Source organism: Pelodiscus sinensis, chromosome 11 (genome assembly GCF_052426305.1).
Source record: "Pelodiscus sinensis isolate ZL-2025 chromosome 11, ASM5242630v1, whole genome shotgun sequence".
Lineage (NCBI taxonomy): Eukaryota > Metazoa > Chordata > Testudines > Trionychidae > Pelodiscus > Pelodiscus sinensis.
This window is the reverse complement of record NC_143062.1, coordinates 52372683-52399467: the sequence shown is the minus strand read 5'-3', so window position 1 is coordinate 52399467 and position 26785 is coordinate 52372683. Positions and strand designations below refer to the sequence as shown.

The 26785-nt window shown below is 74.2% G+C and overlaps 1 protein-coding gene across 3 annotated transcripts in view; it reads left to right on the top strand.

Moving 5' to 3' along the window:
* LOC149523829 (laminin subunit beta-2-like) overlaps positions 1-26785 on the top strand; it is a 57504-nt gene that overhangs the window by 8810 nt on the left and 21909 nt on the right. For 2 of the 3 annotated variants that reach the window (XM_089781300.1, XM_089781298.1), the window contains exons 4-22: positions 770-893; positions 3097-3170; positions 3471-3659; positions 4387-4450; positions 4991-5193; positions 5475-5595; positions 5978-6166; positions 7038-7217; positions 7768-7880; positions 9605-9684; positions 10190-10346; positions 11387-11497; positions 12342-12500; positions 13821-13942; positions 17949-18069; positions 20624-20816; positions 20907-21050; positions 22435-22666; positions 24507-24670. In XM_089781300.1, coding sequence (XP_089637426.1) covers positions 770-893; positions 3097-3170; positions 3471-3659; positions 4387-4450; positions 4991-5193; positions 5475-5595; positions 5978-6166; positions 7038-7217; positions 7768-7880; positions 9605-9684; positions 10190-10346; positions 11387-11497; positions 12342-12500; positions 13821-13942; positions 17949-18069; positions 20624-20816; positions 20907-21050; positions 22435-22666; positions 24507-24670 — 2740 coding nt within the window. The remainder of the gene's footprint in view (positions 1-769; positions 894-3096; positions 3171-3470; positions 3660-4386; positions 4451-4990; positions 5194-5474; positions 5596-5977; positions 6167-7037; positions 7218-7767; positions 7881-9604; positions 9685-10189; positions 10347-11386; positions 11498-12341; positions 12501-13820; positions 13943-17948; positions 18070-20623; positions 20817-20906; positions 21051-22434; positions 22667-24506; positions 24671-26785) is intronic. The other variant, XM_089781299.1, reaches the window with a different exon arrangement.

Genomic DNA, 26785 nt, shown 5'->3' with positions numbered 1-26785 from the left:
TGTCGGCCCCGGTCCGAGCGTGCCAAAGCGCCTGTCTGTCGGCCCCGGTCCGAGCGTGCCAAAGCGCCTGTCTGTCGGCCCCGGTCCGAGCGTGCCAGAGCGCCTGTCTGTCGGCCCCGGTCCGAGCGTGCCAAAGCGCCTGTCTGTCGGCCCCGGTCCGAGCGTGCCAGAGCGCCTGTCTGTCGGCCCCGGTCCGAGCGTGCCAAAGCGCCTGTCTGTCGGCCCGGGTCCGAGCGTGCCAGAGCGCCTGTCTGTCGGCCCGGGTCCGAGCGTGCCAAAGCGCCTGTCTGTCGGCCCCGGTCCGAGCGTGCCAGAGCGCCTGTCTGTCGGCCCCGGTCCGAGCGTGCCAAAGCGCCTGTCTGTCGGCCCCGGTCCGAGCGTGCCAAAGCGCCTGTCTGTCGGCCCCGGTCCGAGCGTGCCAAAGCGCCTGTCTGTCGGCCCCGGTCCGAGCGTGCCAAAGCGCCTGTCTGTCGGCCCCGGTCCGAGTGTGCCAAAGCGCCTGTCTGTCGGCCCCGGTCCGAGTGTGCCAAAGCGCCTGTCTGTCGGCCCGGGTCCGAGTGTGCCAAAGCGCCTGTCTGTCGGCCCGGGTCCGAGGACCTGTGGGACTGTGCACTTGAGTACCATGCGTGTCTGCTGTCGGTCCAGGCTGTGTGTCTGTCCTGCCAAGGGCGGGCGCAGAGGCTCCGGCTGTGCGGGAGCCGGTGCTGCGGGGGCTGCGTGGCGAGGGGCAGGGGGCACAGGATGGCGCTGGACAGTGTCTGTGCTGCAGGACTCAGAGAAATGCTTCTCCTGCGACTCCCGCTCCCCGTCCCTGCGCACCAGCCACCGCATCCAGAACGTGCTGCAGCTGAGCGCCCCGGACGGCCGCAGGACCTGGTGGCAGTCGGAGAATGGTGAGGGGCACCGGCCGTGAGCGCCCGAAAGGGCTCGCAGCCCTCCGCTCAGCCTGGGGGCCTGGCCTGTAGGCTCCTAGCCCTGGGGACAGCTCCCCTGGGGCCCTGCTCCAACCTGGGGGACAGTGGCCTGGCCCGGCCCAGCCCTGCGCACGTGGCCCCAGGTCCCATGGGCACCTGACAAGCGGCACCCGCGGCCCTTCACTGGGACACAGCTTGCGCTGACAGCCAGCGGGGACGGGACAACTCACTAGGGCATGGGGCTTGCTCCCTGTCCCCCCCCAGCCCCCCTTACGCAGGGGAGAGGTGATAACCCATCCCCCCTCCCCTCAGACACCCCAGTGCTCCCTGCGCCCCCCCCAGCCCCACCTCACACAGGGGAGAGGTGATAACCCATCCCCCCTCCCCTCAGACACCCCAGTGCTCCCTGTGCCCCCCCAGCCCCCCTCACACAGGGGAGAGGAGATAACCCATCCCCCCTCCCCTCAGACACCCCAGTGCTCCCTGTCCCCCCCCAGCCCCCCTCACACAGGGGAGAGGTGATAACCCATCCCCCCTCCCCTCAGACACCCCAGTGCTCCCTGCGCCCCCCCCCAGCCCCACCTCACACAGGGGAGAGGTTATAACCCATCCCCCCTCCCCTCAGACACCCCAGTGCTCCCTGTCCCCCCCAGCCCCCCTCACACAGGGGAGAGGTGATAACCCATCCCCCCTCCCCTCAGACACCCCAGTGCTCCCTGTCCCCCCCCAGCCCCCCTCACACAGGGGAGAGGTTATAACCCATCCCCCCTCCCCTCAGACACCCCAGTGCTCCCTGTCCCCCCCCAGCCCCCCTCACACAGGGGAGAGGTGATAACCCATCCCCCACCTCCCCTCAGACACCCCAGTGCTCCCTGTGCCCCCCCCAGGCCCCTTACACAGGGGAGAGGTTCTAACCCATCCCCCACCTCCCCTCTGACACCCCAGTGCTCCCTGTGCCCCCCAGCCCCTCCTTACACAGGGGAGAGGTGATAACCCATCCCCCACCTCCCCTCAGACACCCCAGTGCTCCCTGTGCCCCCCAGCCCCTCCTTACACAGGGGAGAGGTGATAACCCATCCCCCACCTCCCCTCAGACACCCCAGTGCTCCCTGTGTCCCCTCACACAGGGGAGAGGTGATAACCCATCCCCCCCAGGCTCCCCCAGTCCCAGAGGGCAGCCCCAGGCCAGGGCAGCCTGTCGCTCGGGTCCCAGCCCGGCGCTGGCCGGGTTGGCGCCAGTGGGCGGGTTGTCGGCGTGGGGGGGGGGGCGGCTGAGAGCAGCCTGGGGAGGGGAGCGAATCGCACCCCGGTGTCACGGGCCTCCGGGCTCAGTGCATGGCCCCGCTGCTCCTGGGGCGAGGGCCGAGGGATGGAGGGTCCCTCCCCGCCGGGCCCTTCCTGTCCCCCTGCCCGCGGGGAGGGACCCGCCGCGAGTCCCCTGCCCGTGCCCGGCTCCCAGGCTGGCCTGAGCATCCCCCGCCAGGCTCCCCGGCTGTGGGTGGCCCCCCAGGCATTGTCAGCGCTTTGCTGCTGCTCCCCTGCCCGGCCCCCGCGGCTCCCGCCCGCCAGCCCGTCTCCTCCCTGCCCGGGCACGGTCCCACCGGCCCCCGCGGCTCCCGCCCGCCAGCCCGTCTCCTCCCCGCACGCCCACGGTCCCACCGGCCCCCGCGGCTCCCGCCCCCCAGCCCGTCTCCTCCCCACACGCCCACGGTCCCACCGGCCCTCGCGGCTCCCGCCCGCCAGCCCGTCTCCTCCCCGCACGCCCACGGTCCCACCGGCCCTCGCGGCTCCCGCCCGCCAGCCCGTCTCCTCCCCGCACGCCCACGGTCCCACCGGCCCCCGCGGCTCCCGCCCCCCAGCCCGTCTCCTCCCCACACGCCCATGGTCCCACCGGCCCCCGCGGCTCCCGCCCCCCAGCCCGTCTCCTCCCCACACGCCCACGGTCCCACCGGCCCCCACGACGTGAGCGCCCGGAGCATCCGCCTTCCACAGCCCCGGGCCGCTCGCTGCGAGACTCGGGCCCGCCCGGAACCGGGGTGCCCCAGTGACCTGCATGTTCCTACCCGAATCCTACAACGTCACGGGGGGCTGGTGTGTTAGGGGGACCCTGTCCCATCCAGAGGGGACCCGGCCCATTATGGGCATCTGGAGGGTATTGGGGTGACCCCCTTTGTATCCGCAGGCGTGGAGCACGTCAGCATCCGCCTGGACCTGGAGGCCGAGTTCCACTTCACCCACCTCATCATGACCTTCAAGGTAGCGGCGCAGTGGCTGGGGGGCTGAGGGTGGCTGGGGAGGCCCGTGGCTGGGGGGCTGAGGGTGGCTGGGGAGGCCCGTGGCTGGGGGGGGGCTGAGCGTGGCTGTGGGGGGGCACATCCACTGGGCAGAGGGTGGGGATAACAGGGCACTGGTCCCAGGCCTGGATCTGCAAGGCAGCTATGCTGGGGGGCTCACCTAGCGCCCCTCCCCCAATACCGCACCAGGGCCATACCGGGGTGCCCCAGCTCCCCCCGCCCCGGGCCCGGCCGGCGGCTCCCAGCCCCCGTCTCTCTCCAGACCTTCCGCCCGGCGGCCATGCTGGTGGAGCGCTCGGCGGATTTCGGCCGCACCTGGGCGGTTTATCGCTACTTCGCCTACGACTGCGCCTCGGCCTTCCCCGGCGCCTCACGCGGGCCCCCGCGCCGCCCGGACGACGTCATCTGCGAGTCCCGCTACTCCGACATAGAGCCCTCCACCGAGGGGGAGGTGAGCGGGGCCGGCGGCTGCACCGGGCTCCCTGCCCGGGGCCCCGCGGCCCCTGGGCCGGACCAGCGCGGGCGAGGGAGGGGGGAGGCTGTCCCAAGGGGGAGGGGAGGGGCCGGCTGTTCGAGACGGGGGGGTGCCCTGTTGTGACGGCGCGTTGGGGGTTCCCCGTCTCCTGCACCCTGGAATGGCACAAACAGACTGCACCAGCCAGTGGAATTGAGGGTGGTTTATTGCTCCTCCAGCACAGCGCAGCACAGATGGAATCTGGTTACAGGGACTGGGGCTAAGAGGCCTCAGTGCCCCCCCCTTGAGATAGGGGAGTCCCAGCCCCCTCCCCAGCTCCTTATTCCCTGCCTTCCAGCCAGGCACTAACTAACCCTCTTCCAGCCCTGCCCCCCAGTCCAGGGCAGCATTCCACCTCCCTTTGATCCTCTCCATGGGGGGTGTCTGGCCACTGGTTCAACAAGTTTGGCATTACCTTTGCATAGCGAGGTTTTCCCTGCTGGGTCTTGCTCCAGGCAGCAGGGGTCACCACAGCCCAGCAAGTACCCCCACTACGTCACACCTGTCCCGGGCCCGGTGCTGCGGGACGAGCCGGGCACCGTGCCCCGAAGCCGCGCTGGGCGCTGGAGGGGCAGAGAGGAGGCAGCCGGCTCCGGGCAGCGCTCTGGGCTCCACTGGGCCCTGGCCGGGCGCTCGGGCTGACGGGCGTTTCTCCCTGTGCCAGGTGATCTACAGAGTCCTGGACCCAGCCATCCCCATTGCTGACCCCTACAGCCCGGCCATCCAGAGTGAGTCCGGCCGGGCAGGGCCCCGCGGGCCAGACGGGAACGCCAGGGACAGCGCGGGCCGGGCTCCCTTCTTGGGGGTGGCTCTGGGGGCCCTGGGGAGAGGCCGGGGGACTCTTGGGGAATTGCATGGGGCTTGCGGGGGGATCTAGGGGGACTCCCGGGGAATTGCAGGGGGCTCTAGGGGGGCCCTGGGGAGACGGGGGGGGACTCTAGCGGGACTCCTGGGGAATTGCATGGGGCTCACGGGGGGGGGGTCTAGGGGGACTCCGGGGAATTGCATGGGGCTCACGGGGGGGGGGTCTAGGGGGACTCCTGGGGAATTGCATGGGGCTCACGGGGGGTGGTCTAGGGGGACTCCGGGGAATTGCAGGGGGCTCTAGGGGAGCCCCGGGGAGACGCGGGTGGTTCTGGGGGGGCAGATCCGGCCCCAAGGCGGCCTGGCGTCTCTCTTGGCCTGGGCTGCCCTGGTGTCTTGGGGCGCGTAGCCCTGGTCTCGCGGGGCCCCTGCGCCAAAGCCCAGCCGGTGCCGTCTGCCCCCAGACCTGCTGCGCGTCACCAGCCTGCGGGTGAACCTGACGCGGCTGCACACGCTGGGCGACACGCTGCTGGACGCGCGCCCGGAGCTGCGGGAGAAGTATTACTACGCGCTCTACGAGCTGGTGCTGCGCGGGAGCTGCTTCTGCTACGGCCACGCCGCCGAGTGCGCGCCCCTGCCCGGTGTGCCCGCCGGCGTGCAGGGCATGGTGAGGGCAGGGCGCCTGGGGAGGGCCGGGCGTGGCAGGGGCAAGAAGGGGACATGGCCCCGGGGCGGGGCGGGGCACGGAGGCCATGGTAAGGGGGCAGAGGCCCACCCCGCAGACACTGGCCCAAGGCACAGAGCACCCGCCAGCTGCTGGGCCCTGGATTCCTGGGGAGTAGATGGGGGCAGCCCTAGCTTGCCTGGGCCCCAGCCTGTTGCCCTGCCCTAAGCAGTCTGGGCCAGGCACCGCTACAGCTGCCCCCGGCTCGGTCCTCCCCTCCCCAGATCCACAGCCGCTGCGTGTGCCAGCATCACACCACGGGCCTGAACTGCGAGCAATGCCAGGACTTCTACCAGGACCAGCCCTGGCGCCCTGCCACCGGCGCCGCCCCGCACGCCTGCCGAGGTGAGAGCTGCCTGCCCCGCCACGTCCCCCGCGCCGCGTCCCTGCACCCAGGCTGCCGTGAGCCGGTCAAGCAGGTGCTGCGGGGGTAGTGCCCAGGTATGTGCGGGGGCGGGTGTGTCCAGGATGGCACAGAGCATGGGGGCGGGTGTGCCAGGGACGGGGGCGGGCGCGCCTGGGGAGGGCAGGGGACATGCCCGGGGCAAGCGTGGGCGGGGCGGGCTTGCCTGGGGCGGGTGTGCCAGGGCCGGGGCCGGGGGGCCTGCCGGGGGCGGGGTGTGTGTGCCGGGGGTGGGGGCGGAGTGGGCGCGCCTGGGGAGGTCAGGGGTTAGGGGGGCGTGCCGGGGGCGTGCCGGGCCGCCGTTACCGGACCGTCTGTCGGCAGAGTGCGACTGTAACCAGCACTCGGGCCGGTGCCACTTCGACATGGCCGTGTACCTGGCCACGGGCAACGCCAGCGGGGGCGTGTGCGACGACTGCCAGCACAACACCATGGGCCGCAGCTGCCAGCTCTGCAAGCCCTTCTACTACCGGGACCCGCTGGCCGACCTGCGGGCCCGCGCCGCCTGCGTCCGTGAGTGCCAGCCCGGCGGGCAGGGGCCAGCAGGCTCTGGGCTTAGGCTGCTCCCAGCGTGGGGCACGTGGCTCGGCCCGGTGCGGGGGCCAGAGCAGGCGGGGTGGGCCAGGCTGAGGTCATGGCCCGCTTGCACCCGGAGCCAGGCACCACCCCCTCTGCCGTGCCGGCCGGTGCCCGGCTCCAGCCCCGCTAGCCAGCCCCCAGCCCCCCGGCCTCCTTCCAGCCTCGCCCCGTCTCAGGGCCGGGCCCCCGGGATCCCCGTGCCCCTGGCGCTGCCCTGGCTTGGTCCCTTTGCTCTGGCCGCCACGGCGTGGGCTCCCCGTGTCCGGTCCCCTGCCTTACTGCCCGTGGCGCTCCCGGCACAGGGCTGGCGTGGGCTCCCCGTGTCCGGTCCCCTGCCTTACTGCCCGTGGCGCTCCCGGCACAGGGCTGGCGTGGGCTCCCCGTGTCCGGTCCCCTGCCTTACTGCCCGTGGCGCTCCCGGCACAGGGCTGGCGTGGGCTCCCCGTGTCCGGTCCCCTGCCTTACTGCCCGTGGCGCTCCCGGCACAGGGCTGGCGTGGGCTCCCCGTGTCCGGTCCCCTGCCTTACTGCCCGTGGCGCTCCCGGCACAGGGCTGGCGTGGGCTCCCCGTGTCCGGTCCCCTGCCTTACTGCCCGTGGCGCTCCCGGCACAGGGCTGGCGTGGGCTGGGCAGTGCCTGTCCCCCGCTGCAGCGCCGCACGGGGGCTCACGCCAGGCCCCAGCCCCCTGCCGGGCAGCCCCCCCGCTGCCCCAGGCCCGCGCTCCCTGGCTTCTCCCCCTCGGCTGGGCAGTGCCCCCTGCTGTGGGCACCCCGGCGGGGCACTGAGCCTCCTCCCTCGGCTGCAGCCTGCGACTGCGACCCGGCGGGCTCCCTGGACGGCGGGGTGTGCGACAGCCACACGGACCCGGCGCTGGGCCTGATCGCCGGGCAGTGCCGCTGCAAGGAGCACGCGCGGGGCCCCCGCTGCGACGGCTGCAAGGAGGCCTTCTTCGGGCTGAGCCGCGCCGACCCGCAGGGCTGCCAGCGTGAGTCTCGGCGGGGGCGGGCGTGAGAGCCCTGGGGACGAGGGAACCCGCGTCCCGGTGGGGTCGCCACCCCCGGCCCAGCCCCGATGCAGAGGCCTGGGCCCTCTGTGGGGCGCCCCCCAGCCTGCCCCCCGCCGCGGCTGGACGGGACTCTCAGCCAGCAGGGAGGTGACTGGCTCCGCGACTTGTCACAGCGCCAGCAGCCGCTGGTGCAGCCCCGCCTGGGCAGAGGGGCCCAGAGCCAGCCCCTGCCCCCTCCGCCAGTGAGAGCCCTCACCCCCAGCCTGCAGGCCGCCCCCCCCAGAGGAGTTGGCTAGTGAATCTCCCCACCTGGCCAGCTGACAAGGCAGCCTGGGGCAGTGAGAGCCACCCCCGCCATCCGGGAAACTGAGGCACGCCCCCGGGGTTATGACAGGGCAGCACAGGCCAGTAGGAAATACACCCGGCACCACGAAGCAACCCCCCAAAGCCCTGCCCCTCACCTCCCGCGTCCTCTGGCCCCACGGGCACCCTGTGCCAGGCCCCGCGGGTGAGCCATGTGTGCGCCCAGCCTGCAGGTGTGACCCGCGGGGCATCGTTGCGGGCAGCCCGCCCTGCGACCAGGTCAGCGGAGACTGTTACTGCAAGCGCTTCGCCAGCGGCCGCCACTGCAGCCAGTGCCTGGTGAGTGGGGATGAACCGGGGGGGCACCGCCGGGGGGTCAAACCAGCCACCTGCCCGCCCCAGGGCGGCAGCCCGAGCCTGGGGTCCCGCTGAAGGGCACCCGCCGCCCACCGAGCGCGTCAGCTCCCCCCCGGCAAGGCTGACGCTGCTCTGGGAGAGCTTCCGAAAGCCCTTCTGGAGAGAGCCCGGACAGAGCAGCCGCGCGTGCACGGGGGTGGGACTGCTCTGGGCGGGGCGGCCCCCGGACCACGGCCTTCTTCCTCCTTCCTCTCCTTCCCCGAGAGCTCCCCCTGCCCCGCCGCCCGCCCCGGCTTCCCCGAGAGCTCCCCCTGCCCCGCCGCCCGCCCCGGCTTCCCCGAGAGCTCCCCCGTCCCGCCGCCCGCCCCGGCTTCCCCGAGAGCTCCCCCTGCCCCGCCGCCCGCCCCGGCTTCCCCGAGAGCTCCCCCTGCCCCGCCGCCCGCCCCGGCTTCCCCGAGAGCTCCCCCTGCCCCGCCGCCCGCCCCGGCTTCCCCGAGAGCTCCCCCGTCCCGCCGCCCGCCCCGGCTTCCCCGAGAGCTCCCCCTGCCCCGCCGCCCGCCCCGGCTTCCCCGAGAGCTCCCCCGCCCCGCCGCCCGCCCCGGCTTCCCCGAGAGCTCCCCCTGCCCCGCCGCCCGCCCCGGCTTCCCCGAGAGCTCCCCCGTCCCGCCGCCCGCCCCGGCTTCCCCGAGAGCTCCCCCTGCCCCGCCGCCCGCCCCGGCTTCCCCGAGAGCTCCCCCATCCCGCCGCCCGCCCCGGCTTCCCCGAGAGCTCCCCCTGCCCCGCCGCCCGCCCCGGCTTCCCCGAGAGCTCCCCCTGCCCCGCCGCCCGCCCCGGCTTCCCCGAGAGCTCCCCCGTCCCGCCGCCCGCCCCGGCTTCCCCGAGAGCTCCCCCGTCCCGCCGCCCGCCCCGGCTTCCCCGAGAGCTCCCCCGTCCCGCCGCCCGCCCCGGCTTCCCCGAGAGCTCCCCCGTCCCGCCGCCCGCCCCGGCTTCCCCGAGAGCTCCCCCTGCCCCGCCGCCCGCCCCGGCTTCCCCGAGAGCTCCCCCGTCCCGCCGCCCGCCCCGGCTTCCCCGAGAGCTCCCCCTGCCCCGCCGCCCGCCCCGGCTTCCCCGAGAGCTCCCCCTGCCCCGCCGCCCGCCCCGGCTTCCCCGAGAGCTCCCCCTGCCCCGCCGCCCGCCCCGGCTTCCCCGAGAGCTCCCCCTGCCCCGCCGCCCGCCCCGGCTTCCCCGAGAGCTCCCCCTGCCCCGCCGCCCGCCCCGGCTTCCCCGAGAGCTCCATCTGCCCCGCCGCCCGCCCCGGCTTCCCCGAGAGCTCCCCCGTCCCGCCGCCCGCCCCGGCTTCCCCGAGAGCTCCATCTCCCCCGCCGCCTGCCCCGGCTTCCCCGAGAGCTCCCTCTGCCCCGCCCATCCCCCACCTGTCCCATCTTCCCCCAGAGCTCTTTGGAAGGAGGCTCAGCCGGGCACCGCGTAGCCCTCCTGGGGTGTCTGTGGGCCCGGGGAGCCAGCGCCCAGGCGGCAGGGCCGGGGGGTGAGCCGGGCACCGCCTAGGGGGCAGCCTGCCTGAGGCACCTTGCCTGGGCGCTGGGCTCGGGCTCCAGGGCACCCAGCCCCGGGGCAGCGCTGCTCTGCCTGCCCCGTGAGCCCAGTGACGACCCGAGTTCCCTTTCCTTTCCCGGCTGCCCTCTCCCACCTGGGTTCTGACTCCACAGCCCGAGTTCTGGGGCCTGAGCAGCGCCGTGGCCGGCTGCCGGCCCTGTGCCTGCGACTTTGGGGGCGCCTACAACAACAGGTAGGCACGTGCCCCGCCAGGGGCTGGGCTGGGCTGGGCTGAGCGGAGGGTCCCGGGCAGCACCGTGAGTGTCGGGGGGCACAGAGCCTCACGGGTGGGCCTGCAGGTGCCCGTCCCCGGGTCTCGCCCCCTGTGGGCAGGGTGAAGCGGGGCAATGCCAGAGCTGGCGGGAGGGGCAAGGTGGCACTGTAGCTAGGGGGTGCTCAGGCCCCATAGGAGCCCTAGGAGACCCCCACACTGAGGGATTCCTTCTTGTGGGTCCACTCTGTCAGTCATCCAGAGGGGCGGCCGCAACCCCCCTTCTCCCACTGCCTGGGCTCTCGCAGCACACAGGGAAACTGAGGCACGCCCCGCATTCTGTGAAGTGGTTCCCCTTCCCACTGTCACTGTGGGGTGCGACACGAGCTGTGGGGGGTGGCTCCAGGGCTCGCCCTGCCCCCCTGCCCCACGGCCCCTGCCTGGGGACAGCCGGTCGGGAGAACAGGCTGTGCTCTGCTGCCCCCAGGTGCTCCATGGTGGACGGACTGTGCCCCTGCCGGCCTCACCTCATGGGGCGCCAGTGCGACCAGGTGGAGCCCGGCTTCTTCTGCGCACCCCTCGACTACTACAGCTACGAGGCAGAGCAGGCCACGGCCCATGGGCCCCTCCACCCCTCGCTGCCGGTGAGCGCGGGCACCAGGGGCCTGGGGGGGCGGGTCCTGGAGCCAAGGGGGACAGCAGGTGGGGTCTCAGGGCCAAGAGAGGATAGTGGGCGGGCTGGGAGCCGAGGGGGGCAGCGGGTGGGGTCCCAGGGCTGGGGGGGCAGTGGGTGGGGGCTTGGGATTGAGGTGGTAATGGGTGGGGGCCTGGGGCTGAGACAGGGGCAGCTGCTGGGGGTCGAGTGGGACAGCAGGTGGGGTCCCAGTGATGTGGGGGGCTGCAGGTGGGGCCTGGGGCTGAGACAGGGGCAGTGGCTGGGGGTCGAGTGGGACAGCAGGTGGGGTCCCAGTGATGTGGGGGGCTGCAGGTGGGGGCCCAGGGCCGAGACAGGGGCAGCGGCTGGGGGTCGAGTGGGACAGCAGGTGGGGTCCCAGTGATGTGGGGGGCTGCAGGTGGAGCCCTGGGGCTGAGACGGGGGCAGCGGCTGGGGGTCGAGTGGGACAGCAGGTGGGGTCCCAGTGATGTGGGGGGCTGCAGGTGGAGCCCTGGGGCTGAGACGGGGGCAGCGGCTGGGGGTCGAGTGGGACAGCAGGTGGGGTCCCAGTGATGCGGGGGGCTGCAGGTGGGGCCTGGGGCTGAGACAGGGGCAGTGGCTGGGGGTCGAGTGGGACAGCAGGTGGGGTCCCAGTGATGTGGGGGGCTGCAGGTGGGGCCTGGGGCTGAGACGGGGGCAGCGGCTGGGGGTCGAGTGGGACAGCAGGTGGGGTCCCAGTGATGTGGGGGGCTGCAGGTGGGGCCCGGGGCTCAGACTGGGGCAGTGGCTGGGGGTCGAGTGGGACAGCAGGTGGGGTCCCAGTGATGCGGGGGGCTGCAGGTGGGGTTCCTGGGCCAAGATGGGGGCAGCAGGTGGGGCTCCAGGGGGCAGCATGTGGGGTCCCCACAGCCTGCTGCAGTCAGCTGTTCTGCCAGGGCTAAATTGAGCCCCGTTGGCAGCCTCCTGTCCCCTAGGGCCCCCAGCTGCCCCCTTGCCCTGTGGCCTGGTGGCTGACCCTGGCTGTTGCAGGGAGCGCTGCGCCCCGAGGCCCCCCCGGACTGCCCCGAGTACTCCAGCGGGCTGCGGAAGGGGCGCCCGCACCGCACCCTGCCCCGCCGGGCCCGGCAGCCCCCGCCCAAGGTGAGCCAGCGACACGGGCACCAGGGTGGGGGGATGGGGCTGCGCTGTGTGTCTCAAACAGCCCTGCAGGGCCCTCTGCTCCCCCAGGGTCGGCCGAGCGCCCAGCCTGCCCTGCTCTGCCCAGCGCCAGGGGGCTAAGGGTCGTGTCAGGCGGCAGGGCAGGGGGCAGGGGAGCCGGGAGAGGAGCAGGGGGCAGGGCTGGGGGCAGGGCTGGGGGCTGGGCTGGGGGCAGGGCTGAGCTGGGGGCAGGGCTGGGGGCTGGGCTGGGGGCTGGGGGCTGAGCTGGGGGCTGGGCTGAGCTGGGGGCTGGGCTGAGCTGGGGGCAGGGCTGGGGGCAGGGCTGGGGGCAGGGCTGGGGGCTGGGCTGGGGGCTGGGCTGAGCTGGGGGCAGGGCAGGGGGCTGGGCTGGGGGCAGGGCAGGGCTGGGGGCTGGGCTGGGGGCAGGACTGGGGGCTGGGCTGGGGGCAGGGCTGAGCTGGGGGCAGGGCTGGGGGCTGGGCTGGGGGCAGGGCTGGGGGCAGGGCAGGGCTGGGGGCAGGGCTGGGGGCTGGGGGCAGGGCTGGGGGCAGGGCTGGGGGCAGGGCTGGGGGCTGGGGGCTGGGCTGGGGGCTGGGCTGAGCTGGGGGCTGGGCTGGGGGCAGGGCTGAGCTGGGGGCAGGGCTGGGGGCAGGGCTGGGGGCTGGGCTGGGGGCAGGGCTGGGGGCAGGGCAGGGCTGGGGGCAGGGCAGGGCTGGGGGCAGGGCTGGGGGCTGGGGGCTGGGCTGGGGGCAGGGCAGGGCTGGGGGCAGGGCTGGGGGCTGGGGGCTGGGCTGGGGGCAGGGCTGACCCGGTTTCTGTCCCGCAGCCCGATGTGGAAGTGGTGCCCCGGGAGCACACGGGTCACATGGTCACCTGGACAGGGCCTGGCTTTGCGCGGGTGCGGGACGGGGCCGGCCTCTCCTTCCTCATCGACAACATCCCCTACGCCATGGACTACCACATCCTGATCCGCTACCAGCCTGAGGTGCAGGGCGGGCGGGGCCGGGCTCCCGCTGGGCACGTGGGGCGGGCAGAGGAGGGCGGGGCCGGGCTCCCGCTGGGCACGTGGGGTGGGCAGAGGAGGGCGGGGCCGGGCTCCCGCTGGGCACGTGGGGTGGGCAGAGGAGGGCGGGGCCGGGCTCCCGCTGGGCACGTGGGGTGGGCAGAGGAGGGCGGGGCCGGGCTCCCGCTGGGCACGTGGGGTGGGCAGAGGAGGGCGGGGCCGGGCTCCCGCTGGGCACGTGGGGTGGGCAGAGGAGGGCGGGGCCGGGCTCCCGCTGGGCACGTGGGGCGGGTGGGGAAGGGTGGAGCCGGGCTCCCGCTGGGCACGTGGGGTGGGCAGAGGAGGGCGGGGCCAGGCTCCCGCTGGGCACGTGGGGTGGGCAGAGGAGGGCGGGGCCAGGCTCCCGCTGGGCACGTGGGGTGGGCAGAGGAGGGCGGGGCCGGGCTCCCGCTGGGCACGTGGGGCGGGCGGGGGAGGGTGGGGCCGGGCTCCCGCTGGGCACGTGGGGCGGGCGGGGGAGGGCGGGGCCGGGCTCCCGCTGGGCACGTGGGGTGGGCAGAGGAGGGCGGGGCCGGGCTCCCGCTGGGCACGTGGGGTGGGCAGAGGAGGGCGGGGCCGGGCTCCCGCTGGGCACGTGGGGTGGGCAGAGGAGGGCGGGGCCGGGCTCCCGCTGGGCACGTGGGGCGGGTGGGGAAGGGTGGAGCCGGGCTCCCGCTGGGCACGTGGGGTGGGCAGAGGAGGGCGGGGCCAGGCTCCCGCTGGGCACGTGGGGTGGGCAGAGGAGGGCGGGGCCAGGCTCCCGCTGGGCACGTGGGGTGGGCAGAGGAGGGCGGGGCCGGGCTCCCGCTGGGCACGTGGGGCGGGCGGGGGAGGGCGGGGCCGGGCACGTGGGGTGGGTGGGTCCGGGCTCTTGATGGGCACATGGAGCGGGCGGGGGAGGGCGGGGCCGGGCACGTGGGGTGGGCGGGGGAGGGCGGGGCCGGGCTCTTGATGGGCACGTGGGGCGGGCGGGCAGGGGAGGGCTCCCGCTGGGCACGTGGGGCTAATGACTTGGCATCTTGGGATCCAGGCAGGGCTGGACATGTGACCGGACCTGTCACGTCCCCTTTCCAAGCAGGCCCTGGCAGCCCCAGCCGATGGAGGGTGGAGGGGGAGGGGGGGACTAGACCAGCTCCGGGAGTGCCAGCCCGGAGGCCGTCTCCGTTCAGCTCCGTTGCCCACGTGGGCCCCTGGCAGTGCGGAGCCCGTCTGGGCTAGGCTGCCCCTGGGGGCCCAGCCGGGCCCCTAACTCTCTCCCTGCAGTCCACAGAGGACTGGGAGGCCATCGTGAGCATCGGGGCCCAGGCCTTACCCATGAGCCCGCGCTGCGGGAACGTGCTGCCCTCGGAGCAGCGCTACAGGGAGAGCCTGCCGCACACCCAGAGGTGAGAGCCTGGGGCGGCCCCAGCCCGGCCCCTCCCCTCCGCCCTGCCAGGCAGCTTGGGCCAGTGGCGGGGGACCGCCTCGTCACAGCCGCTGCCCCCAGGCCCCTGCGCAGCCAGCCCGGCATGTGGGGCCGGCCCCGGGCTCCCTGCTGCCCGGCCCCGGGCTCCCTGCTCCCCCTGCTCCCCGGCCCCGGGCTCCCTGCTCCCCCTGCTCCCCGGCCCCGGGCTCCCTGCTCCCCCTGCTCCCCGGCCCCGGGCTCCCTGCTCCCCCTGCTCCTGGCCCCGGGCTCCCTGCTCCCCCTGCCCCCGGCCCCGGGCCCCCTGCTCCCCGGCCCCAGGCTCCCTGCTCCCCCTGCTCCCCGGCCCCGGGCTCCCTGCTCCCCCTGCTCCCCGGCCCCGGGCTCCCTGCTCCCCCTGCTCCCCGGCCCCGGGCTCCCTGCTCCCCCTGCTCCCCGGCCCCGGGCTCCCTGCTCCCCCTGCTTCCCGGCCCCGGGCTCCCCCTGCCCCCCCCTGCTGCCCGGCCCCGGGCTCCCTGCTCCCCCTGCTGCCCGGCCCCGGGCTCCCTGCTCCCCCTGCTGCCCGGCCCCGGGCTCCCTGCTCCCCCTGCTGCCCGGCCCCGGGCTCCCTGCTCCCCCTGCTCCCCGGCCCCGGGCTCCCTGCTCCCCCTGCTGCCCGGCCCCGGGCTCCCTGCTCCCCCTGCTGCCCGGCCCCGGGCTCCCCGCTCCCCCTGCTCCCCGGCCCCGGGCTCCCCGCTCCCCCTGCTCCCCGGCCCCGGGCTCCCCGCTCCCCCTGCTCCCCGCCCCGGGCTCCCTGCTCCCCCTGCTCCCCGGCCCCGGGCTCCCCGCTCCCCCTGCTCCCCGGCCCCGGGCTCCCTGCTCCCCGGCCCCGGGCTCCCTGCTCCCCCTGCTCCCCGGCCCCGGGCTCCCTGCTCCCCCTGCTCCCCGGCCCCGGGCTCCCTGCTCCCCCTGCTCCCCGGCCCCGGGCTCCCTGCTCCCCCTGCTCCTGGCCCCGGGCTCCCTGCTCCCCCTGCTCCCCGGCCCCGGGCTCCCTGCTCCCCCTGCTCCTGGCCCCGGGCTCCCTGCTCCCCGGCCCCGGGCTCCCTGCTCCCCGGCCCCGGGCTCCCTGCTCCCCCTGCTCCCCGCCCCGGGCTCCCTGCTCCCCCTGCTCCCCGGCCCCGGGCTCCCTGCTCCCCCTGCTCCCCGGCCCCGGGCTCCCTGCTCCCCCTGCTCCCCGGCCCTGGGCTCCCTGCTCCCCGGCCCCGGGCTCCCTGCTCCCCCTGCTCCTGGCCCCGGGCTCCCTGCTCCCCCTGCTCCCCGGCCCCGGGCTCCCTGCTCCCCCTGCTCCCCGGCCCCGGGCTCCCTGCTCCCCCTGCTCCCCGGCCCTGGGCTCCCTGCTCCCCGGCCCTGTGACGGACCGGGCCGTGTCTGGGCACAGCTTAGGGCGTCCGCTCAGGGCGAATTGCTCAAATCCGGGGCTCTTTACAGTCCCCCTGACTGGCGACCTCTCCAAACAGGCCACAAACCAGTCTCACAGAGCGCTTCAGCTGCCTGCCTGAAGCCTCCCGAGCAAAACCCCTCCGACACCCCAGCAATATCCGTGCCCCAGATGGCCCCGGGCCTATACACGGGTGGGGGGTCCTAGCACCCAATCCCACCTACCCCGAACAAGTTCTGTCCGGTTCCAAGAAACCAGCCACAGATCCCTGGTCAATTTACCCTCTGGACCTTACCACAAATCACGCTGGGCCAATCCTTTAGAATCTACCATCTAAAGGTTTATTATTACAAGAAAGAAAAGCCTGAGAGTGAGGTTATTAAAGTACAGTACGTTACATGCACCGAATCTCCCAGTCCTCGATGCAGGCTCTAGCAGAGGTGTTGCAGCTGCTGGTTAAAAGTCCTTATTGCACATCCTACGATCAGGATGGGTTCACAGGTCTTCCGGGCTCTTCAATCCCTGCAGTGCTGCCTCTGGGATGAAGTGCTGAGCTGAGAACAAAATGGCATCGACCACATGGCCTCTTTATACTCCTTCCTGGCCTCTTCTTGCATGCAGCAAGTCACCTGGTCAGAGGCCAATCTCTATGTTTCCTGCTGGCTGCCCTCAGGTGACAAATCCCATTCTTTGGGTGTGTCCATAGCCTATTGAGAGTCATTGTTCCACAGGGCTTTGCTACTCAGCCTGTCCATAGCCATGCTTAACCACATTCACAGAAATATTCAGCTTCCACACAGATTACAGATTCCTACCTACACACACAGACATTATACACTCACATAAATAGCGTACATAAGATCAACAAACAACAAGCTCCCATTCAACACCCCACATGGCTCCCCCCACACCAATTTCTGGGGCCAACACCCCCACCTAGGGGTGCAGCAGCGATTTGGCTGCTTCCCTCCAATTCAGCAACATGACAGGCCCCGGGCTCCCTGCTCCCCGGCCCCGGGCTCCCTGCTCCCGGCCCCGGGCTCCCTGCTCCCCGGCCCCGGGCTCCCTGCTCCCTGCTCCCCCTGCTCCCGGCCCCGGGCTCCCTGCTCCCGGCCCCGGGCTCCCTGCTCCCGGCCCAGGGCTCCCTGCTCCCCCTGCTCCCAGCCCCGGGCTCCCTGCTCCCCCTGCTCCCGGGCTCCCTGCTCCCGGCCCTGGGCTCCCTGCTCCCCGGGCTCCCTGCTCTCCGGCCCCAGGCTCCCTGCTCCCCCTGCTCCTGGCCCCGGGCTCCCTGCTCCCCGGCCCCGGGCTCCCTGCTCCCCGGCCCCGGGCTCCCTGCTCCCCGGCCCCGGGCTCCCTGCTCCCCCTGCTCCCCGGCCCCGGGCTCCCTGCTCCCCTGCTCCCCCTGCTCCCGGCCCCGGGCTCCCTGCTCCCGGCCCCGGGCTCCCTGCTTCCCGGGCTCCCTGCTCCCCCTGCTCCCTGGCCCCGGGCTCCCTGCTCCCCGGCCCCGGGCTCCCTGCTCCCCTGCTCCCCCTGCTCCCAGCCCCGGGCTCCCTGCTCCCCGGGCTCCCTGCTCCCCGGCCCCGGGCTCCCTGCTCCCCCTGCTCCCGGCCCCGGGCTCCCTGTTCCCCGGGCTCCCTGCTCCCGGCCCCGGGCTCCCTGCTCCCCCTGCTCCCGGCCCCGGGCTCCCTGCTCCCTGGGCTCCCTGCTCCCCGGCCCCGGGCTCCCTGCTCCCCCTGCTTCCCGGCCCCGGGCTCCCTGCTCCCCCGGGCTCCCTGCTCCCCCTGCTCCCCCGGGCTCCCTGCTCCCCCTGCTCCCCCGGGCTCCCTGCTCCCCCGGCCCCGGGCTCCCTGCTCCCCCTGCTCCCGGCCCCGGGCTCCCTGCTCCCTAGGCTCTCTGCTTCCCGGCCCCGGGCTCCCTGCTTCCTGGCCCTGGGCTCCCTGCTCCCCCTGCTCCCGGCCCCGGGCTCCCTGCTCCCGGCCCCGGGCTCCCTGCTCCCCCTGCTCCCAGCCCCGGGCTCCCTGCTTCCCCTGCTCCCCCTGCTCCCGGCCCAGGGCTCCCTGCTCTCGGCCCCGGAGCCCCTGCTCCCAGCCCCGGGCTCCGTGCTCCCCCTGCTCCTCCGGCCCCGGGCTCCCTGCTCCCCCTGCTCCCCCGGGCTCCCTGCTCCCCCGGCCCCGGGCTCCCTGCTCCCCCCCCCGGGCTCCCTGCTCCCCCGGCCCCGGGCTCCCTGCTCCCCCGGCCCCGGGCTCCCTGCTTCCCGGCCCCGGGCTCCCTGCTCCCCCTGCTCCCCCTGCTCCCGGCCCAGGGCTCCCTGCTCTCGGCCCCGGGCTCCCTGCTCCCCCTGCTCCCCCGGGCTCCCTGCTCCCTCTGCTCCCCGGGCTCCCTGCTCCCCGGGCTCCCTGCTCCCCCGGCCCCGGGATCCCTGCTCCCCCTGCTCCCCCGGGCTCCCTGCTCCCCCTGCTCCCCCGGGATCCCTGCTCCCCCTGCTCCTAGCCCCGGGCTCCCTGCCCCTCTGCCGCCCCAGGCCCTGACCCACATTGGGCTGGACTCCCAGCACCTCTGTCATTGCCCCCAGGTACGTCCTGCTGCCCCGGCCCTTCTGCTTCGAGCCCGGGAACCGGTACGAGGTGGCCATGCGGCTCCAGCGGGCGGGCGAGGCCCAGCGCCACCCAGCCGCCTTCATCCTCCTCGACTCGGTAAGCGCAGGAGCTGAGCCGAGCGGGTACTCTCCTCTGCAGCCCCCCGCCCCCCACAGCCCCCTTTTCCGGGGGGGCCATTCCCGGAACAGGAATCCCCCCCCCGGAACCTCCCCTGGCCGCCTGCCCCCAGGGCTGAGCTGCGCCCAGGCCCTCAGTCTCTGCAAGGGGGGGTCCGCCTGCACCTCCGCCTGGAATTCAGGAGCCGGGGCAGGGACAGGGACCTCCCCCCCCCCGCCTGGGTCCAAGGTCCTAGCCCTGCTGATCCCGGGCCCCTGGGGCCTCTTGTCCGGTGGCTCTGGCTCCGGGGAGCAACCAGAGCCCTGTGGGGTCCTTCTGGCCAATTCTCAAGGTCCTGCCCATCAGCACCCCGGTGCCGGTGACCCCCACTTCCTCGGGGCCCTCCTTAGCCCCCCCATCTCAGATGCACCCGGGCTCCGGGCACCTCGAACGGGTCCCGTCTCTGCCCCTCAGGGTCAGCTGGGCACCATGTGGTCTGGGGCCACTAGCATGGGCCAGCGTCACCTCCCCCGTGTCCCAGTCGCCCGTCACCTCCCTGCCAGCCGCCTGCAGGGGCACGAGGCTCTGGCTCCGCAGGGGCCGCCCTGCCCCACCCGGCACACGGAGAGACCCGCCCCCCCCACCCGGCACACGGAGACCCGCCTCCCCCACCCGGCACACAGAGAGACCCGCCTCCCCCCTCCCGGCACACGGAGAGACCCGCCTCCCCCACCCGGCACACGGAGACCCGCCTCCCCCCACCCGGCACACGGAGAGACCCGCCTCCCCCACCCGGCACACAGAGAGACCCGCCTCCCCCCTCCCGGCACACGGAGAGACCCGCCTCCCCCACCCGGCACACGGAGACCCGCCTCCCCCCACCCGGCACACGGAGAGACCCGCCTCCCCCACCCGGCACACGGAGACCCGCCTCCCCCCACCCGGCACACGGAGAGACCCGCCTCCCCCACCCGGCACACAGAGAGACCCGCCTCCCCCACCCGGCACACGGAGAGACCCGCCTCCCCCACCCGGCACACGGAGACCCGCCTCCCCCACCCGGCACACAGAGAGACCCGCCTCCCCCACCCGGCACACAGAGAGACCCGCCTCCCCCACCCGGCACACGGAGACCCGCCTCCCCCACCCGGCACACAGAGACCCCCCCCCCCACCCGGCACACGGAGACCCGCCCCCCCCACCCGGCACACGGAGAGACCCGCCTCCCCCCACCCGGCACACGGAGAGACCCGCCTCCCCCACCCGGCACACAGAGACCCGCCTCCCCCACCCGGCACACGGAGAGACCCGCCTCTCCCACCCGGCACACAGAGACCCGCCTCCCCCCACCCGGCACACAGAGAGACCCGCCTCCGCCACCCGGCACACGGAGACCCGCCTCCCCCACCCGGCACACAGAGAGACCCGCCTCCGCCACCCGGCACACGGAGACCCGCCTCCCCCACCCGGCACACGGAGAGACCCGCCTCCCCCCACCCGGCACACGGAGACCCGCCTCCCCCCACCCGGCACACGGAGACCCGCCTCCCCCACCCGGCACACGGAGAGACCCGCCTCCCCCACCCGGCACACGGAGAGACCCGCCTCCCCCCACCTGGCACACGGAGAGACCCGCCTCCCCCCACCCGGCACACAGAGACCCGCCTCCCCCACCCGGCACACGGAGACCCGCCTCCCCCACCCGGCACACAGAGACCCGCCTCCCCCCACCCGGCACACAGAGACCCGCCTCCCCCACCCGGCACACAGAGACCCGCCTCCCCACCCGGCACACGGAGAGACCCGCCTCCCCCCACCCGGCACACAGAGACCCGCCTCCCCCACCCGGCACACAGAGACCCGCCTCCGCCACCCGGCACACGGAGAGACCCGCCTCCCCCACCCAGCACACAGAGACCCGCCTCCCCCCACCCGGCACACGGAGAGACCCGCCTCCCCCACCCGGCACACGGAGAGACCCGCCCCCCCCACCCGGCACACAGAGACCCGCCCCCCCACCCGGCACACAGAGACCCGCCTCCCCCAACCCGTGCTGGGGGCAGCTTGCCGCCCCTCCCCCTGCCCCAGCCAGTTACCCTGGGAGGCCTCGGTTGGCCCCGCCTGCGGCCTGTGTGCCCCAGGGATGGCCGGTCCTGGGACCCAGTGGGCTTGGGGCTTGGTAGGGTTTGCGTGCAGAGGGGGGGCCCGGCCCCAGCCCCGCAGCCAGACCCACTCCCAGGCGGCAGGGAGCACGGGGGGCTGAGGTGACAGGGACCCGACGGCGCAGACTGGGCAGCACCGGCCCCAACCAGCCCCTTGCGTCCCTTCCAGCTGCCTGGTCCCAGCCCCTCCTCCGGCCTTGCTTCCCATGGCCAGGCTACAAAGGGCGAGGGCACCGCACCCCAAATCCCCATCACCCATGAGCCATTGCTGCCAGGGAAACTGAGGCACATCCTCTAGGACAGCAGAAGGTGAATCAAGTCCCCACTCGCAACCCTGCGTCCCCCTCCGTGCCCCCCGCCCGCGCGCCGCACTCACCCGTCTCCCTCCCCAGCTGGTTCTGCTGCCGCGGGTGCTGGAGCTGCCGGCCCTGCGCGGCAGCGACCCGGCGGCGGCACGGCTCCGGGAGGAGCTGCAGCGCTACGCGTGCCTGGAGGCGTTCCGCATGGCCCCCCTGCCGGCGCTGGCCGAGAGGTGCGCCCAGCTGCTCTGCAGCCTCTCTGCCCTGCTGCACGACGGGGCCCCAGGTGAGTGCTGCCTGCGCCGGCTCTGCCCAGCCCTGGCGTCCCCCCTGCCTCAGTTTCCCCCAGAGCGCGACTGATCCGCCTCTCTCCCAGCCTGCCAGTGCGACCCCCAGGGCTCCACCAGCAGCGTGTGCCACCCAGTGGGCGGGCAGTGCGAGTGCAGAGCCCACGTGATCGGCCGGCGCTGCGACCGATGTGCGCCTGGCACCTACGGCTTCGGGCCCTCCGGCTGCAGCCGTGAGTATCCCCGTCCCCACGTCTGCCTGTCTGCCTGCTCCGGCCGGGCGCCCCCCAAAGGCCGGCTGCCTGGTCCCAGGGGCAGGGGGAGGGGCTCCCCGAAGGACCCTGCCCGTTGGGGGGCATCCTGCATGCCAGCCTCCCCAGCCTGGGGTGGGGGGAGACGGGGCTGGGCAGAGCAGCCTTGCAGGGGGCCAGACCCACCCTGAGCCGCCCGGGTGCCGGACGGCAGAGCCTGGCAGAGAAGGGAGGGCAGCCCCCCGCCTGGGTGTGGGGCGGCAAAGGGTGCAGGCCGGCACGGCCCCTGCGAGTGCCCGAAGGGCGTGAGGCTGCTCGGAGCCGGGAGCGCGGGGCCGCGCCTCGGAACGGCTCTGGGAGGAGCCAGCCAGGCCTTGCCGCTGCGCCCGCCTGCCCCCCTGGAGCGCCCCCGCGGCGAGCAGGGACTGAGCCAGCGCGTGAAACGGAGCCGGTGTGGAGCAGAAACCCGGCGGGACGCCCTGGCCTCCCCGTCTGCCAGCCCCAAGCACAGACGGCCCCGCATCCAGCCACCCGGCCCCTCCGCACGGCTCAGCAAAGGTCACACTCCCCTCCCCCGCAGCGAGGCACCAGTGCAGCGGGCAGGGAAACCGAGGCACACACAGCGCACGTGCACACCAGGCGCGCTATGGCCTACTTCGTCAGAGAGCAGGGGCTGGAAGTGCCTGGCCGGCCAGCGACCCAAACAATGGGGGAGATGCTGGAGCACCCAAGGGGGGTCAAACATCCCCCACTCTCTGGGTGATGTGACCAAGCTTCCCTCTACTCTGACCCATCCATGTGTGGAATAAATGTGTTATGTGCACTGAGTATGTGCACCACAGTCCAAACAGGCTGCCGGCTGGGGGCGCACTGCTCCTCAGCTGGGCGGCGCTGGGATCTCTCCTGAGCCCTGACTGGGACCCTGCTCAGGTTGGTCCCAGAGCGGAGAGAAGGGGTCAAAGTGGAACTCGTTTGCATGCCTGGGGCGGCCCGTGCCTCAGTTTCCCCTCTGCTGCACTGTTGCGGGGCCGGGGGAGCATGTGCTCTGGGTACTGGCGGAGCCAGGGTGGCTCTGAGCTGGTGGAGACCCAGGGGAATCCAGCCCCGAGGGACGGGGCTCCCCCTCTGCTGGGGGCTGTCTGGGTCCGAAGGCCAGGCCCAGGCCAGCCCCAGCACTGGCGGATCAGCGAAGATGCCCAGTGACGGTCACAGCCCCACAGGTTGGGGAATACTCCCTGGTGATCTCTAGCAGCAACGCCTGGGAGGCCTTGCACCTCCTCCAGGGAAACTGAGGCACGCATAGGCATGAGCCAGATACTGTCACCCTTCCAAGCATAAGACCCGTCTATCCGTCCGTGTCCCGCAGGCTGTGCTTGCTCCCCCGAGGGCTCGGCCTCCCCGATCTGTGACCCCGAGAGCGGGCAGTGCCAGTGCCAGCCGGGTGCCACGGGCCGGCAGTGTGAGCGGTGCCAGCCTGGCCAGTGGGGCTTTCCGGCCTGCCGGCCCTGCCACTGCAACGGGCACGCGGAGGAGTGTGATGCCCGCACGGGCGCCTGCCAGCGGTGCCGCGACGCCACCACCGGCCGCCACTGCGAGAGGTGGGGGTGGGCACCGGGGGAGCCTCGCTGGCAGCAGCACGGCCCACATCCCGCCCCCAGGGTGGTGGTGGGCGAGGGGGGTAGCCATGGGGGCGAGGTTCAGTGGGGGGCAGTGCCTGGGTGTCTGGCTGTGGGGATGGGGGGGGCGGAATGGCAGAGACCAGGCTGGGAGTCTGGGGGGACAGAGGCTGGGACCAAGGCAGGTGTGGGGGGCAGAGGCGGGGAGTGTGGGGGGCAGAGGCAGGGGCTGGGCCGGGGGCCGGGCTGGGGGGCAGAGGCAGGGGATGGGCCAGGGGCCGGGCTGGGGGGCAGAGGCAGGGGCTGGGACGGGGGCCAGTCTGGGGGGCAGAGGCAGGGGCTGGGCTGGGGGGCAGAGGCAGGGGCTGGGCCGGGGGCCGGGCTGGGGGGCAGAGGCAGGGGCTGGGCCGGGGGCCGGGCTGGGGGGCAGAGGCAGGGGCTGGGCCGGGGGCCGGGCTGGGGGGCAGAGGCAGGGGCAGGGCCAGGGGTGTGAGGGGCAGCCAGGCTGGGGGCTGAGAGGCAGAGGATGGCCCGGGAGTGTGGGGGGCAGAGGCAGGGGCCGGCCCCGGGGGAGTGGGGGGCAGAGGCAGAGGCCGGCCCGGGGGTGTGGGGGGCAGAGGCAGGGGCCGGCCCCGGGGGAGTGGGGGGCAGAGGCAGGGGCCGGCCCGGGGGAGTGGGGGGCAGAGGCAGAGGCCGGCCCGGGGGAGTGGGGGGCAGAGGCAGGGGCCGGCCCGGGGGAGTGGGGGGCAGAGGCAGAGGCCGGCCCCGGGGGAGTGGGGGGCAGAGGCAGAGGCTGGCCCGGGGGTGTGGGGGGCAGACGCAGGGGCCGGCCCAGGGGTGTGGGGGGCAGAGGCAGAGGCCGGCCCGGGGGAGTGGGGGGCAGAGGCAGAGGCTGGCCCGGGGGTGTGGGGGGCAGAGGCAGGGGCTGGCCCCGGGGGTGTGGGGGGCAGAGGCAGGGGCTGGCCCCGGGGGTGTGGGGGGCAGAGGCAGGGGCCAGCCCGGGGGAGTGGGGGGCAGAGGCAGGGGCCGGCCCGGGGGTGTGGGGGGCAGAGGCAGGGGCCGGCCCGGGGGTGTGGGGGGCAGAGGCAGGGGCCGGCCCAGGGGTGTGGGGGGCAGAGGCAGAGGCCGGCCCGGGGGTGTGGGGGGCAGAGGCAGGGGCCGGCCCGGGGGAGTGGGGGGGGGCAGGGGCCGGCCCGGGGGAGTGGGGGGCAGAGGCAGAGGCCGGCCCCGGGGGAGTGGGGGGCAGAGGCAGAGGCTGGCCTGGGGGTGTGGGGGGCAGAGGCAGGGGCCAGCCCGGGGGAGTGGGGGGCAGAGGCAGGGGCTGGCCCCGGGGGTGTGGGGGGCAGAGGCAGGGGCCGGCCCGGGGGTGTGGGGGGCAGAGGCAGGGGCCGGCCCCGGGGGTGTGGGGGGCAGAGGCAGAGGCAGGGGCCAGCCCGGGGGAGTGGGGGGCAGAGGCAGGGGCCGGCCCGGGGGTGTGGGGGGCAGAGGCAGGGGCCGGCCCCGGGGGTGTGGGGGGCAGAGGCAGAGGCAGGGGCCAGCCCGGGGGAGTGGGGGGCAGAGGCAGGGGCCGGCCCGGGGGTGTGGGGGGCAGAGGCAGAGGCAGGGGCCAGCCCGGGGGAGTGGGGGGCAGAGGCAGGGGCCGGCCCCGGGGGAGTGGGGGGCAGAGGCAGGGGCCGGCCCGGGGGTGTGGGGGGCAGAGGCAGGGGCCGGCCCGGGGGTGTGGGGGGCAGAGGCAGGGGCCGGCCCGGGGGCGGGATGAGGGGCCGGGGGGCGGTTTCGGGCCAAATTCATCGCCCTCGTCTCTGCCTCTTGGCTGCGGCAGGTGCTTGGACGGTTACTACGGCGACCCGGTGCTGGGCTCGGGGCAGCGGTGCCGGGCCTGTCCGTGCCCTGGGTACCCTGGGACGCGGCATTACCACGGCAACTCCTGCCACGCCGACAAGGAGACCAACCAAATCGTCTGCCTGTGCGCCCCGGGCTATGCTGGTGAGGGGCGTGGGGGTCATTGTCTGGGGGGGCCGTGGCTGCCCGGGGGAGGGGATGGTGGGGCTGGCAGCAGCTTGTGCCCCTCACTTTTCTGTCCCATGACATTCTGCTAGCCTCTGCGGGGCGCCCAGCCGTTAAGGACGGCCGCTCCCCCGGGGCGTCCCCAAGGACGTCGGGCTGCCAGGCAGAGCCCTGCATGGCTGGCCCCGCCGATACCAGGAGCCGCCGCAGGAGACAAGAGCTGCCTGCCCTGCACCCAGCTGACTGGGGAGCACCACGTGGGGCAGGAGCGCTCTCTGGGCCCACTGCCCAGGGGTTGGGGGCACAGAGAGAGGGAGGCCAGGCTGGGGTCTACACCAGCCCCATGGCCTGCCACACAGGGCTGGGGGCTGTGCCAGCGCAGCTCATGGTGGGCAGGGGGTCCTGCTGCTGGCAGGGAGGTGGGGTGGGGGCGGGGGCTTGGTGCTCGGCGGGGGGGAGTGGGGACCTGGTGCGAGGTGGGGTGGGGGCTTGTTGCCCAGCAGGGAGGGGGCTGGGCACAGCAGGAAGGGCTGGTGAGCTGGGGCAGGCCAGTTCCCGAGGGCCCCGTGGGTAGTGGCCCCTGCCAGGGGCTGGCCCCCAGGCGGTACCGAGCTGGCTGAGGCCCGCAGTTAGGGCGGGCGGGGGCTGCTGTGGGGCAGGGTGATTCCCATGACAGGCCTGGGGATTCAATGCAGGGTCTGGAAGTCCCAAGAGGAACCTGCAAACAGGAGCGCTGGGGCGAGGGGACTCAGGCGACAGAGCCCAGCCTCTGAGCCGAGGTTGCCTGCAGACAGCGGGGTCGGGGGGGAAGGGGCCAAGCCCTGGCAGGGCCGGCAGCGGTGGGGTGGGGGCGGGGGCTTGGTGCTCGGGGGGGGGAGTGGGGACCTGGTGCGAGGTGGGGTGGTGTCCCGCACAGAGAAGCTCCCGCTGTCCCTGTGGTACTTTTGTGGCCCGTCACCCTAGAGTCTGGGCACCTCGCACCGCAGCTGGCCAGTACCCGGGAGGGACACGCTAGGGTGAGCAGACGCCCCCATTTCTAGGGACGGGCCCGCTCTGGGGCTGTGGCCACGCAGGCGCTGGTTACGCTCCGCCCCCAGCCGAGTGCTTCCCACGTTTTGCAAGGCAGCTGGCGGGCGTGTCGCCCTGAGCCCATGCGCGTGGGTGTAGGTGTGCGCACGGGGTGTGCCGGGTGTGCCCAGGCACACCCTAATGTCTCAGGCCGGCTAGCCCGAGCCATTTTTGCGCCCTGGGCCCCACCCGGCCCGGCAGCACGGCGCGGTGCCCCTGAGGCACCCAGGAATGCCCCCGCCCAGCACGGCACGGTGCCCTTAAGGCACCCAGGAGCACCCTTGCCTGGCCTGGCAGTACGGCGCGCACGGCGCGGTGCTGTTGAGGTGCCCGGGGGCGCCCCTGCCCGGCCTGGCAGCTTGGCCTGGCTCTGACTCCAGCCCTGCAGCCATAAGGCAGAAGCTGAAGGTAAGGAAGGTGGCGGGGGGGAATAAGAGGAAGGGGCTTTTGCGGTGGAGGAGGGTGAAGGAGGAAGAAAGGGGAAGGCACCAAAGGGACAGGGGTGCAGGAGACACGAATGCTAGGGGGGAAGTGCAGACAACGAGGGAAAGGGCAGGAGGGGAGGTGTCAGTGGGAGGGGGGACAGGGTGATGCTGGAAGGGGAGAGGGGAAGGGCACTGGGCATTGGAGGGGGAGGTGCTGGGAGAAGGCCTGACAGAAGGGGTAGGCATGAGGAAGGTGGGGACGGAGCAAGGCATGTGTGAGGGCACAGGGGTATGAGGGGAACGGGAGCAGAGGGTGGTGAGGGGGTGGGCATCAGGGAAAAAGAGGCCAAAGGGGGCAGGGGCAGTGAGGGAAGGGGGAGGCACCAGGAGGGTGCATGGGGATTCTGGGGTGAAGCAGAAGGGCTGATACCTGCAGGGGAGGGATCAGCACCAGAGGAGAGAGGCAGGGCAGGTGTGTAGAGGGAGGTGTTAGGAGAGGGGATGAGGAGGGGTAGCTCACATGATCAGAGTGGGGTTACTGGAGGAGTGGGCACAGGGGGGAGAGAAGGGCTGGTGGAGGGGGCAGGTCTCAGGAGGGCTG